This window comes from Pongo abelii, chromosome 13 (genome assembly GCF_028885655.2).
Source record: "Pongo abelii isolate AG06213 chromosome 13, NHGRI_mPonAbe1-v2.0_pri, whole genome shotgun sequence".
Classification (NCBI taxonomy): Eukaryota; Metazoa; Chordata; class Mammalia; order Primates; family Hominidae; genus Pongo; species Pongo abelii.
The window spans coordinates 79,442,315-79,457,832 of record NC_071998.2 but is presented as its reverse complement, the minus strand read 5'-3'; the positions used below and the strand labels follow the sequence as shown (position 1 = coordinate 79,457,832).

General features: G+C 38.6%; 1 protein-coding gene across 3 annotated transcripts in view; it reads right to left on the bottom strand.

The window, feature by feature from the left end:
- Positions 1–15,518, bottom strand: part of SPTLC1 (serine palmitoyltransferase long chain base subunit 1) — a 77,639-nt gene that overhangs the window by 24,483 nt on the left and 37,638 nt on the right. For all 3 annotated transcript variants that reach the window (XM_054519452.2, XM_024251772.3, NM_001132921.1), the window contains 2 exon segments: positions 11,919–12,051; positions 3,104–3,233 (listed from right to left, as the gene is read on the bottom strand). In XM_054519452.2, the coding sequence (XP_054375427.1) occupies positions 3,104–3,233; positions 11,919–12,051 (263 nt within the window).

Sequence of the window (15,518 nt, the reverse complement as noted above, 5' to 3'; positions counted from 1 at the left end):
GTTAAAAAACTCAAACCGTTTTCCTTCACCTCCCAAAAAAAGGAGCAACCCTGTTCCCTCCTCACTCCCCACTGATGTATTATTGGATCAAGTAAAATTTGACTATGAGCTTGTCCAATGATGTTCCCAGGTGGTGGGGTAGAGAGGTCTCCTTTTCTTTTTTTTGAGACGGAGTCTCACTGTCACCCAGGTGGGAGTGCAGTGGCGCTATCTCTGCTCACTGCAACCTCCGCCTCCAGGATTCAAGCAATTCTCTGCCTCAGCCTCCTGAGTAGCTGGGATTACAGGCACCTGCCACCATGCCCAGCTAATTTTTGTATTTTTAGTAGAGATGGGGTTTCACCATGTTGGCCAGGCTGGTCTTGAACTCCTGACCTCTTGATTACTGATCTTGGCCTCTCAAACTGCTGGGATTACAGGTTTGAGCCACCGCGCCCAGCAGAGATCTTCTTTTTAAAAAACACACACCTTCACACACTCTGCTCAGAGCAAGTCACTAATAAATCTCTCACATGTATGAAACTGTACATGGTTCAGGTGTGTGGGACTGCAAAAAATACTGAGATCCACAGATAGAGTTTGCCATTACCTTCTTACTCAGAGGTTTCTTGCCTCTAAGCTTCTGCTCCAATGGTCAATTAGAAATGATCAGAATTAGAAAGTATCAGAGCAATGCTTTAAGGGGTATTTTACAACCCACAGCAGTAGCACTAAAAAAAAAAGTTTGTTGAGGAATAAAAAGTATACATCACTGATGCTGCTCAATCATCTTTACTCTGTCAACTCACAACTGAAAGCTGGGGAGCTAGCAATATGTTAGAAGTGATTGATGAAGAGATGCCACCCTAATTTCTACACAGGGCATGCTACCTCTGCCTGTCTTTAAGGAAAAACATTTTCTTAGATTTAAAAATATTCAATGTAGGATTCTTGGGAAATGGAAAAGTACAAAAAACAATTAAAATAAATTAGCTAATCATACCACATGGTGATAATTTTTCTTTCTTGTATAAACATATAAATTACTTTGTTCAGAATCAGCATTTTACTGTAGTTTTAGGACCTGATTTTAAAAACATTATGCTGTGAGCATTTCTAAATTATTTCGGATTACATGATTTTAATGGAGACGTACTGCCTGTGGGTATACCATAAGCTACTTATTTCCTTAATGCTGGATTTAGTTGTTTCCCTCATTTGATTTTTCATATCACAATATGAATATCCTTCAATATGTGACATCATTTCTCATAAGTTTTTAAAGACAGCACCACAGGAATGGGTCAAAGGGCATGGAATTGCTTGGATCCTGGAATGTATCTGCCCATTTGCCTTCTAGAAAGGCAGTGCCAATTTAAACTCTTTCCAGTGTCATAGGAACACTCTTTGTCTCACCACACCTGTGTTGGCACTGACTATTACTATTAAAAACATGCCCTAATGTAACAGGCAAAACTCCTAGCCTAATTTCCTAAATTATTATTGAGGCCAGGCTATTTTTCACTTGTTCATAGTTATGTGTATTCCTTTTATGAACTACTGTTCATATCCACTGACCATTATGGGAACCCTGTAGTAAAGGGGATAAAAAACAATTCATGAACCATAGCACTTGGGAAATGGACAAAGAAAACATTCAAAGTGTTAACAACCAGATTATTTATGTGAAAATGAAATTGAAAATGAATATTTCTAAAAACCAAAATGTAGAGTTACTTAGAAAGCCTGCTCTCAGCAAGAAAAACATAAATTAGTAAAAAAGTAAAAATTATAAAGTAGAAATAAGTTTCAAGATATTTAATTTTACTTCTTGTTGCTCATTTAAAAAAAAGTTCTATGGCTTACAGATCTTGTAGAAAAAGAGCACATAAAAAACTTGAATCTGATGTTTTCCAAACTTATACAGTACTAACTTGGCAAAACAAATGGCAGCAGACTGCAGTTCTATTACTGAATACAGACTAGCTTTCTATTACTGCATCATCATAAGAAACATCTTTTTATACTTTGTAGAAAGAAATTAACCAGTGGAATGGGCTGTTTTCAGATTTTGCCTATAGATTTTTCTAAATTGTGTAAATGTGAAACGTTAGCCTACAGCAGATTTAGTATAAAATGGCAAGATCATGCATATTCATCTTGAGAATGTGTATATTCATGAAGTGATGCACTTAGGCTGACACCTAAACAAAGATAACAGAATCCTAAATGAATAATGCAAATATGTGGAAAATTGAAAATTAACACAAAATACACAAAATTAAGAAATGTGATGAGCATTTTTATCATTTATTCTAGTTATGAATGAGTTGCACTGACAAAGTCCACTTGAAACTGTGTCTGAGATGAAGACACACATACTGGTGCCCTGCTCAGAACCACAGACATGAGCTACTTTACTTACCCATGTCATCAGGGGAAAATAAATTATAATTTTAACAACGATGCTCTGAACACACTTGCTCTGTTTCACCCTAATCAGAACACCAAGGAACTACTTCCAAACCACCATCCCCTGGGGTTATGTTAGGTTCTTGAGAGGAAAGAGCTGAAAACAGGGCTGCAAGCTGGAAGGAGACCATGTTAGGGGCAGTCATTTCCCACAGGCAGCAGCTGCTCAGAGCAGGATACAGGTGGGATGGGGAGAAAGAGCTTCACTTTGTTCATATATTAATATAATAAGCTTGCTGCCATTCTTTCCTCATATAATTGATACATGATTTATTCTGGTATGAATAAGCCTATTCTGAATTCACTAGGTACATGTCATTAAAGGCCTAGTAAGTTTTGGTGTCATTATGCCCAGCTATGAGTAGACATCTCCCCGCCTCACTAAGCACATGCTGTTTTTCAGCCTCTCTTGATCTCTTAGAAAGCTGCTTGGATTACTTCCCTCCAATTTGCTATATGTAATTACGGCAATGACAAGGCAATTACAATCAGACTTGGCTCTCCAACACGAAGTACATTTAATAAGCAGGAACACCTTAATATCCAAATGTGATCCACAGGCAAGTTTTCATGACAAATTACCATTTCATATATAATTTAGCTGGTTAGAAAGTACAAAAGAACTGTATAATTTTCTTCAAAAGAATCATACCTTTTGATCTTCGATCTCTTGTTCTTTTAGTAGTCGCTCGAGGTCAGCCATGTCATTATGCTTAAATAACTTAATGTCACTACGGGATGCCTGTAATCCTTTCTGAATAGCAAAGCAGGCAGCTCTGTCTCTGCAAGGAAAAGAGATCCACCAAATTGGGTTTAAAGGGTCTTGTCAACATTCTCAAAAAGGAATGCTTGTTTTTGTAAGCTGACCAATCACTGATTGTTAACATGAGCATAGCAAAAAATAAAATATGTTTGGATATTTATACATCATTGTTTGCTCTTCATCCATGAGTCCTTTTCACATAACTACCATATTTAATCTATTCCAAGAAGCACACTCTCACTATATATTAATCTCTCTGAAATCAGCATGCATCTTACTATGGATGACATATCAGTTTATTCACATACTTTTCTCTTTCTAAGAAACATAAAGTACTGGTGTGCCTCATCATCAGTGGCATCTCTGATTTGACTGACACATTACTCTGCCATTATTTTGCCCTGAGAAGTAATACTGGCAGCCCAGCTAGATAGAAAACTTTTAGATAATGACTATTCTACTGTAGCCAAACACCACAGAAAAAAATGAGGGGTACCCAGCCCCATCCATGTCAGCAAAGGCTGAGCAGGGAACCTAGACTTTGACCCTCGAGAGGCTGTAACAAGGTGACACCCCTCCTAGGGTGTTGTCAGGGAAGGCCAAGTAGGAAGCTGAGCCTTTTATTCCTATCAGTTGGTAACAAGTGGACCCCCTCCACCCCCACTGTGGTGTCAGCAAAGAACACATGGAGAGCCCTAACTTCCACCTGCACTTGGGAGTAGTGGGCACCCTCCCCATCTCCTCCTGGGCAGTGTCATAGGAGGGCGAATGGAGAGTCAGGACTATTACCATCACCCAGCAGCAACAAAGAAACCCCCAATGATGTCAATGGAGGCCGAGTAGAGCCCCTGAATTGTTCCTCCTCCTGGCAGTATGAGGCAGCAGTCCCCCAGCCCCTTCCCCTGTTGGAACCATGTCAGAGAAAGCCAAATAAAAGAGATGGCTTAAACTAGACATGGACTACAGCAGCATAATATGAAAGTGTCTAGGTTTCCATCAAATATCCCTTATATCAAGAACCAGAAGGTATCAAGTAGAACGAAACAACAAATGCCAATAGTGAGATGACAGAGATATCAAGATTATCTTACAACAATTTTAGAGAAGCCACGATAAAAATATTTTAATGAGCCACCATGAAGACACCTGAAGCAAATGAAATAATAAAAAGCCTCAGTGATGAAATAGAAGATACAAAGAAGAGTCCTACGGAGATATCAGAACTGAAAAACCAAATTACTAAAATAAGAAGCTTAGTGGATGGGCTCAACAGCAGACTGGAGGCAGAGGAAGGATCAGTGAACTGAGACAAGCAATAGATATTATTCACTGACAGCCGGGCGCAGTGGCCCACGCCTGTAATCCCAGCACTTTGGGAGGCTGAGGCGGGTGGATCACGAGGTCAGGAGATTGAGACCACCCTGGCTAACATGGTGAAACCCCAACTCTACTAAAAAAAAAAAAAAAAATTAGCTGAGCGTGGTGGTGGGTGCCTGTAGTCCCAGTTACTCGGGAGGCTGAGGCAGGAGAATGGTGTGAACCCGAGAGGTGGAGCTTGCAGTGAGTCAAGATCGTGCCACTGCACTCCAGCCTGGATGACAGAGCGAGACTCTGTCTCAAAAAAAAAAAAAAGAAAAAAAAGAAAAAAGAAAAAAGAAATTATTCACTGAGCACAACAGAAAGAAAACAGACTAGAAAGAGATGAACAGAGTCTCAGGGACCCATGGGATTATAATAAAAGACGTAACATTTGTGTCATTGGAATTCCAGAAGAGAAAGAGGCGGGGAGCTAAAAAAGTATTCAAATAAATAATGGCTAAAAACTTCCCAAATTTGTCAAGTGGTTTAAATCTACAGATTAAAGAAGCTGAGCAAAATCCATATGGGCAAATGCAAACAAATAGTTGCCAAGGCACATCATAGATAACTTCTGAAAACAAATGACAAAAAAAATCTTGAAAGCAGCCAGAGAAAAATGACACCTTATACATAGAGAAAAACAATTTGAATGAAGGGAGATTTTTCATCAGAAACCAGACACCAGAAAAAAAGCATCACAATGTGTTTCTAATGCTGAAAGAAAATAACTGTCAACCCAGAATCCTATAACCAGCAAAAATATCCTTTAGGAATGAAGGTGAAATCAAGCCATTCTCAGTTAAGAAAAATGAAGAGTATTTGTCACTAGCAGACCTACCCTAAAGAAATGGCCAAAGGAAGCCCTCTAAATAGGAAAAAAGCCATAAAAGAAGACTGTTAGATTATCAGGAAGGAGGAAGGAACACAGTAAGTAAAAAATATGGGCAAATACACTAGGCTTTTTTTCTCCTCTGAAGTTTTCTAAATTATTTTGGACAGTTAAAGCAAAAATTACAACACTGATGTGGTTCTTACTGTATGTACAGGAAATATTTAAAACAATTATAATGTAAATGAGGCAAATAAAGGAATGTAAAGGAAGGTAAAAGTTTCTACACTTGAATTGGTACAATGATGACACCAGTAGTCTATTATAATATATGTGTAATGTAACACTCAGAGTAATGACTAAAAAAAGCTATACAAAGAAAAAGTAAATTCTAAAAACATGTTCAGTTAGCCCACAGAAGGGCAGAAAAGAGAAAATAGAGAAACACAAAGCAGAACGAACAAACAGAAACAAAAAGCGAAATGGCAGACTTTGTTTTAACAGACTTAAACTCCACTATATCAATAATTACATTAAATGTAAGTGTACAAATACATGATTTAAAGACAGGCAGGTAGAATAAATTAAATAACATGACCCAACTATATGCTGTCTGTAAGAAACTCACTACAAATATAATAATATAGGTAGTAAAAACTACAGATATATACACACAACTATGTAATATAAAAAATAATAAAAAGGGTATCTGACAAAATAAACTTGGGAAGAAAGAAAATTATCAGAGTGTTTGCTTTGGCAGCACATACACAAAAAGTGGAAAATTATCAGAGACAGAGAAGAACATTATGAAATGCCAAAAGGGTCAATTCACCAAGAAAACTTAGTAATCCTAAATATGCACTAAACAAAAAAGCTAAAAAATTTGAGATGCAACCGCTGATAAAACTGAAAGAAATAGACAAACCCACAATTACAGTTGGAAACTTCATTATCCTTCAACAACTGATAGAAAAACTAGACAGAAAATCACCAAGATAGAAGAACCCCAAAACACCATCAACCAAAAAGACTTGACATTTATAGAACACTCCAGAATCAGAATACACACTTTTTAAGTGCCCATGTAAGATATTCCAAAATAGACTACCGTATTAGTCATAAACCAAACTACAACAAATTTAAAGTCTCCAAACACCTGAAAAGTAAACAATACACTTCTAAATAATTCATAGGTCAAAGGGAAAGTGTAAGCTGGGCACAGTGGTGTGTTTTTGTAGTCCCAACTACCCAGGAGGCTGAAGCAAAAGAATCCATTGAGCCCAGGAGTTCACGGCCAACCAGAGCAAAATAGTGACACCCTATTTCTTAAAACAAAACAAAAATGAACTAAATACAAATGAAAACACAACACATCAAAATTTGTGAGACACAACTAAAGTAGTGTTGAGAGGGCAACTCATAGCACTAAATGAACATTCAAGAAAAGAGAAAAAGTTTCAAATTAATAATTTAAGCTCCTACCTCCAAATCAAGAAAAAGAACAAAATAAATCAAAAGTGAGCAGAAGGTGGGAAATAATAGGAGAAATCAATGAATGGAACTGACAATAAAAATACAATAGAGAAAAACCAATGAAACAAAGAGCTGATTCTTTCAAAAGATCAATAAAATTGACAGACTTCTAACAAGACTGACAAAGAAAACAGGAGAAAAGGCACAAATTACCAATACCAGGAGTGAAACAAGGTATATAACCATGGACTCTGCAGACATCAGAATAATAAGGGAATACCATGAACAGCACCACACATGTACATCTGACAACTTTTAAGAAATGGACCAATTCCTTGAAAAACACAAACTACCTCAATTCACTCAATATGACAGAAAATTTGAATAGCCTGATAACTGCTAAGGAAACTGAATTCAGAGTTAAGATACTTGCAAAAAAGAAATCTCTCCAGGCCCAGATGGTTTCATGGGAGAATTCTACCAAACAATTAAATAATTAAAAGTAATTCTATTACTTTTAATATACAAATAGCTCCACAAAATAGAAGATAGAACACTTCCCAATTGATTCTATGAAGTGTTATTCTGCTGCCAAAACCAAAGTAAGTATCAAAAAAAGTGTATTATAGGACAATCTCCCTCATGAACACAGATTCAAAATCCTTAACAAAAGATTGGCAAATCGAATTTAGCTTTTTATAAAAAAAAATTATACCCCGTAACCAAGTGGTATTTATTTCAGGTATGCAAGGCTGGTTCAATGTTTGAAAATAAATCAATGTTATCCACCACATTAACAGACTAAAAAAGAAAAATCACATGATCACATCAACTAATACAGAAAAAGTAGTTGACCAACCAAATTCACACTGATTTGCAATGAAAACGCTCAGAAATAAAGGATAAGGTGCAGGAAAGTGAATGCAATAAAGAGCATCTGTAAGAAATCTGCACCTAACATTATACTTACTGGTGAAAGAGTAAATGCTTTCTAATATCAGGAACAGGGCAAGAATGTCTTCTCTTACTACTTTTAACATAGTCCTGGAAGTTCTTGCCAGTGCAATAAGGCAATAAAAGGGAATAAAAAGTAAGTAGATTAGAAAATAAATAAAACTATTTACAGATGACATGACGACTGTCTACATGGAAAATCCTAAGCAATCTAGAAAAACAGTTCCTAGAGCTAATTAAGTGAGTTTGGCAAGGTTGCAGGATACAAGCTCAGCACACAAAAAATCCATTTCATTTCTATATTTTAGCAATGAATACGTGGACATCAAAATTTGTATTCGCAAACCACATATCTGATAAAGAACTATGATCTAGAATGTATAAAGAACTCTCAAAACTCATTAGTATAAAAACAAATCATACAACTAGAAAATGGACAAAAGGCATCAAAAGACATTTCACTGAAGAGATGGCAAATATGCATATGAATGGATGTTCAACATCATTAGCCATCAGAAAAATATAAATTTTTCTACACACCTATCAGACTGGCTAAAAAAGTAGTGATAACACCAAATGTTTCTGAAGATGTGGAGAACCTTGATCATTCATATCTTGCTGATGGGAACGTAAAATGGTATAGATACTTTGGAAAATAGTTTGGGAGTTCCTTTAAAAACTATGCCATACTATAAACATAGCAACTGCATTCCTTGGCATGTATTCCACAGAAATAAAAACTTATGCTCACATAGCATGAATGTACATGAATGTTTAGAGCAGCTTTTTTTTTATAATAGCACAAAGCTGGCAACAACTCAGATGTCTTTAATAGATAACTTCAATAACGGTGGTACCTTCATGCCATGGAGTAACACTCATCAATCAAAAGGAACCAACTCTGGATACAAGCAACAACTTGGATGAACCATCAGAGAATTATGCTAAATGAAAAAAGCCAACCCCAAAGTGTTGCCTACTGGATGATTCTATTTGTATAAAATTCTTAAAATGACAAAATTAACAAACAGAACAGATTGGTGGTTGCCAGGAGTTAAGGAGTGGGCAGGTGGGAGTCATGTGGATGTGGCAACATGAAGGATCCTTGTGGTGACAGAAATGTTCTGCATCTTGACAATGACAAAGTCAATATCCTGGCTGTGAAACTGTTCGTTCTGCAAGAGGTCCTCACTGGAAGAGACTTAGTAAAAAGTACAAAGGATTTCTATATTATTTCTTACAAGTGCTTTTGAATCTACAATTATCTGAATGTAAAAAGTTTAATTTTAAAAAGATCTGTGAAGCAGCATGAACACAGACTTAGTGGAGTGATATGACAGACTTAAGTCCATGAATGACCACTGTGCTGAGCCCCACTACTGGCAAAGCATTAACACTGTTTACTGAAAGGAAGAAAATGAAGCATCAGACAGTGTCTATGCCTGACAAATTTATCAAAATCAATTTACCAAACACCATGTTTACCTCTAGCACTCCTACATTCAAACACATTTCAGGTAGAATATTTAAAATTATGTAGCAGAATAAACAGGTTAGCAACTCACTGGAAATGGAAATTTTAAGACACTGGGCATAACATATGGAAGTGAATTTAGCCTATGTTTCCTAGCAGTTAAAAAAAAAGACAATGTAGTATTTATCAAAGGAAGCATAGGCGTTCACCAATAACCATCAACTTTTTCTGGACTTAAAAAGAATTTATAGTGGGGTGCTTGTGTATAAAGTGACACTGAATGACACTGCAGCTGTCTGTAACTCTGCTTTTACTAAAAACCTAGAAACACTGTTTAAGTCAATGGCGCTTCAGTTAGTGATGAGTCTTTCACATTATTTTTTAAACTATTTGCCAAAAATTAATAAAAATATTCATTTTTATGGTCACATTAGTATAATACTTAGACCCAGGACATTTGCTGTAGTGCTCCTAGACTGCTATAGGGCTACAGTGAGGAATGGGTCACATGTACTGCAGAAGCCCCAGGTAGAGTCAGCTCTGTAGTAATTATGATAGGAGGTTCTGTCGCCACACAAGCGTTCCAACGGTGAGTGGTAAGTAAGAGGCCAGTGCAGGCCTTGGGGGATGCCAGGCTCTGCAACACAGTTATCTGGCCCCTATTCTGAGCTCCAGCTTCCTTTCATTCATTTACTGAACTACTGTTTATTGACCATTTCTAAATGATAAATACTATTCTAAGTAATGGGCTCCCAGCAAGAAACAGAAGCAAATAACCACACAGATATAAAAGTATAAACTGTTACAAGTTCTACAAAAGAAAAGTACAGTAAGTATGAAGCAAATGAGCAGAGCAGAGTGTGTGTGAGAGTGTGTGTGTGTGTCTGTGTGTGGGAGGGAGGCTTGAAGCAGGGTGACCTTGACAGGCAGTTTGAGTGCTTGTGTGAGCATGGATAAACAACAATAAATTCTCTCTGGCTGTAAGATTTTGTCCACAGGCAGCAGGGGTCTTGACCTGCTCTGAGAGGTGTGGGACGGCTTCCCTGCAGAGGTGACGTATGTGAAGGATGAGAAGGTTAAGGAGGAGAGGGGAGGAGGAACAGTGTTCTAGTCAGAACGAGCATGTGCGCGGGCCCCAAGGTGAAAGGATACTAGCATACAGGGCTGGCAAGGCTACAGCTTAAACACCTCAGGGAAAATGGTACAAAATGAGCCTGAAAAAGTGGTGCAGAGCTCACACAAGATCATACAAAGGACTTGGGTCTTCACTTTAGGAACAATAGAAGCTCTAAATTGTATTAAATAAAATGTGACAAAATAGGATTTACATTTTAAAAAGATTACTCTGGCTATGATGTTAAAAAGGAAAAGAGGAGGCCAGGCGCAGTGGCTCACGCCTGTAATCCCAGGAGTTCAAGACCAGCCTGGCCAACATGGTGAAACCCTATCTCTACTAAAAATACAAAAAATTAGCTAGGTTTGGTGGCGGGTGCCTGTGGTCCTAGCTACTCGGGAGGCTGAGGTAGGAGAATTGCTTGAACCCGGGAGGCGGAGCTTGCAGTGAGCCGAGATCATTCCACTGCACTTCAGCGTGGGCGACAAGAGTGAAACTCCATCTCAAAATAAAAAAAAATTAAAAAATAAAAATAATAAAAGGCCAGGCGTGGTGGCTCACGCCTGTAATCCTAGCACTTTGGGAGGCCGAGGCAGGTGGGTCACCTGAGGTCAGGAGTTTGAGACCAGCCTGGCCAACATGGTAAAACCCCATCTCTACTGAAAATACAAAAAATTAGCCCGGCATGGTGGCGCATGCCTGTAATCCCAGCTACTCGGGAGACGGAGGCAGGAGAATTGCTTGAACTTGGGAGGCGGAGGTTGCAGTGAGCCAAGATTGCGCCATTGTACTCCAGCCCGGGTGACAAAGTGAGACTCCATCTCAAAAAAAAAAAAAAAAAAAAAAAGAAAGAAAGAAGAGGAAATTAAAGTCAATTTGAGACCAAATTTTAGTCCACTCATAGGATGACAGGGCTTGGCTTGGGGCGGCAGATGCTTCTGACTGGCTTAATCAGCTGCCTGGGGCCTGCCAGCCCTTGCTTGGCTGTACTCTGCCCTTCACAGTAAACCTCGGTAGCATGCATTCAGGACAGGCACGCGAGTGTGAAGATCCACTTGTGGGTAGTCAAAGAAGTGTCCAAGTCATGGCTCCTCTATCCTTAATAAGGTAGGAAGCAAGATCAGCTGAGACCAGGTGACGGGGTGAATGGGTGATGAGACATGGAGAGACTTTGCGGGGCAGTCTGAGTGACAATGTGAGGTGGTGACCACAGACTAGGATACCACACAGCCACAGAGCTGCACAAAGAAGGCAGATAGCTGTCCTCATCTGGACATCAATAAATAATTATCATGGCAGATAAATGACTATAGACACCGTTAAGCATCTTTTAAGTGAAAGTTTCACAAATTTTGAAACCTTTGGTGAGGTTACTATTTCTTGAAAAACAAAAAGCAGCATTATTTTATGCAGATAACGTCTAATGAAGTATTTCTCTAAGACAGTCAGTATTATTTCAAAGGAACTGCTATTAGAAAACTAGGTAAAGTTTACTTACACAAAAACAATGTCCCCTCTTTTAGAGTAAGCAGGAATAGCACTGGCTATGGTGGCAAATCCATATGAGTATATAATGGCTTCTTCTGTCTTCATAAATTTTGCCAGGCGGTCTTCCAAATCCAAATGAACATCTATTTCAGTTAAAAAAGTTAAATGGTTAAACTGTTTTATAATTCTTTTTCTCTACTAAAGAACAATTAAAAGAACACAAGCATTATAATTATCAATACTTTCACCTTATGGCCAAAATGGAATTGTTTTTAAATGATAGATTATATAAGATCTATTAAAATAATTCTAGGCCCATACAACTTTTAAAATACATGAACTAAATCAGCTACGCATCTATCTGCAAAATGTGTTACTGGGGCAGTTCTAACTTCTGGTTATGCTTTGATATCACTCTACTGTAAGACTTCAAAGCCTACCAAGTTTCCCTGCATTAACTGCCCTTGACCAAAACCATTGAGGTCTCACCAATGTTTGATGTTAACTTATTAATGTCTGTTTGCATTTTAGCAAAAAGAACCCTGTATACTTTGCATCAAGAAGGTGACACTTACTAGAACCCCAGTGACCACTCCTCTAACAATCTGTGTCAGCATTTAGTAGCGGCACCTCCCATCACTTTCTGGGGCTGGGATTCTGTCTGAATTTCTTATAAGTGTAATGAAGAATTCAAATTTATAGTACAAAAGGAAATATAGTCCTTTTATAGATGCACCGTAAGGAGGATGTTGACATAATAATGAGGATAAATTATAATTATTAGACTGACATGTTTTATTTTCCTCTTAAATCATGGCTCCTTACAGCCTTTTACCTCTCAGACTGAACCATGAGGCTTCATGCCCTCGGATGGAGGACCAGTGATGCTTAGAATAAATAGGCCACTGGCCAGCTTAGAATCTTAAAACTTTAAAGCAGTCTTAAAATGAGACATCATCACGGAGGGAAAGGGATTTTTAAAAATTCCTTTAGCCCTTTTAACTATGGCAGGACCCAAGCCTGGAGGACTAGATGACAGAGTTTTACCACAGGCCCTGTGTGGAGAGAGCTCGAAGAAGCCAGGCCCTTCCAGTCTTAGAGCGCTATGGGAGAAAGGAGGGAAATCAGAGGCCACAGAGTTGGATTTTGAGACCCAGGATGAGTGAGCCGTGATGCGTCTACTGATGAGAACCCAAGCACAGGCAATGGCAGGTGGTCTGGGCATTCCTGAGCTAGGGGCAGCAGAGAGAGCTGATGGCCTGGCAGGAGGCAGCATATTTACAGACTTCCTAAAGAATGTTACAGAACTGTTAAAATGAACTATTAATTCCATTCCTATCAAATAGTGATAAAATATGAGGCATGCTTCTTCCTATTTGTACGTTAACACAGTCAATATCATTTGATTTCCATTACCAATTGGTTATAGTTATTTTATGAAATGGACACTTTTCATTACACCAACATTAAATAAACGTGGGACTTTACAACAACACACAGTTTAGAAGAAAGTATCCCAGGTGATCTTCGAATATAAGATCTCTGACACTACGATCACACGAAATCCAAGGCCGTGATTCCTTGTATCTGACAGCCACTCTCTAGGAGAGATGCTATCAGAAAAGGTTTCAGGCAAAATCTAGCAAGAAAGAGGAAAACAGCGAAGTAACTGAGCATGGGTTACTCTTGGGTATGTCTTCCTTTCTCATCTTCATTACTGTTCTCTGAGCGCCATCACTTTGCCACCTCTCACGTTCCCAGGTAGGAGACCTCCTTCAAACTATAATGGTGCTTCTAATTGAAAATATCTGCCACAAACCTTCACAGTTCAGCCAGAAGGACAACTCAGGCAACAGTGGTTTGCTTTCATCTGGTATCTCCATTTCAAAAAGAAAAACATGCTATGTATACAAACTATTTTTGCTAACCACAAAAGGGATTTTAAATCATTCTGTAGACTTCTTAGCTCTAAATGACTCTTTTCATTGATGAATGATGAGAATGTAAAACTGAGTATGACCCTGTTTCAGGACTTTAGGGTGAGTTACCCAGTTGATGAAAATCAGCATGTTACAAATCTCCCCATCATTAGGTATACTCGTAACTGTTTATATACAGTTGCCATAAGTGGGAAGAAGAATCTCTCAACAATAAATCAATGACTTATTGGTTATAGCATAGTCCCAAAAGTTCAAAAAGACTAGTCTTTTCCTTCTATCAAAAGACACTGGGTTTTAGCTGATGTCAGCCTTGCAAAGCAGGTTTTGTGACAGGTAAATATGGGTAACTGCAGAACTTGTTTCTCTTGATGCTCCTTTGTTGAATGAAGAAACTCTCAACCCAAGGGAGCAGAAGGCAGCAAGCAGGAAAACTACAAGGGCACTCACTTTTCTTCAACTTTTGATGTCCGTATCTTCTGTGTGTATGATCCATTTCACTAACTGGAGCTGTAGACTTGCATGGAATAAAACTAAAGTACTATATTCTACAATTCACTGTTAGCACTAAACATGGCAGAGAAGTGACCATAGAAGGAGGTGTCCTAGAATGCCTCCGCACATCTCACAGCCCTCAGCACTTTCTTGCACTTGCTTATCTGCCTGTCTGGCTCCCTCACCAGAACCTCAGGGACAGGAGGCCTCACTACCTTGGTCATCACAACTCAGACTGTAGTTAGGTCGGGGGTTCAGCCCTAGGCAGCCTTGGTGCCTTCCTCTGTCAAATAGGGGGAATAGTCCTACCTTCCTCAAGGGTTAGTAGGAGGACTGCACAAGTTAATGCTGATAAAACACTCAGAACACTGCCTGGCATGGAACAAGCAATATGCTATTTAAGTTTGTTTAATTACATTAATACTTGTAGAATAAAAGAATAAAAGAATAAATAAAATAAAAATAAAAGAATAAAAGAAAAGGTTTTATTTTAAAAGCAAAAACCTGGTCACACTTCAGGCAATCTTCTAATAAAGCTATCTGAATTCTGAATTGTTAAGACTATCTTCCAATAAGAGCCACTTGTTCAGCTTCTCACTTATAAGGAGGAGAGATTACGGCCTTCCTGGTTGTTTTCCAGAGAAAACACCATAAAATAGCTGACTTTAGGACAGTTTAGAAACAAACTACATTTTCTCTTAAGGCCTTCATATTTTTGCATACATACTGTCCTTAAAAAAAAAAAATCCCTAGAGGCCAGGTGTGGCGGCTCACCCCTGTAATCCCAGCACTTTGGGAGGCCGAGGCAGGAGGATCACCTGAGGTCAGGAGTTTGGGACCAGCCTGACCAAAACGGAGAAACCCCATCTCTATTAAAAAAAAAAAAATTAGTTGGGCATGGTGGCACATGCCTGTAATCCCAGCTACCTGGGAGGCTGAGGCAGGAGAATCGCCTGAACCGGGGAGGCGGAGGTTGCAGTGAGCCAAGATCACGCCATTGCACTCTAGCCTGAGCAACAAGAGTGAAACTCCATCTCAACCACAACAACACACACACACACAAATATCCCTAGAGACATGCACAATTTTTCTTCTTAAGAGTATAAGTGATAGCCCTTAGGTACTCACTGGAACATATAGAGCCAAATGTTTTTCATGTTGTCACATGCAGTATCTTA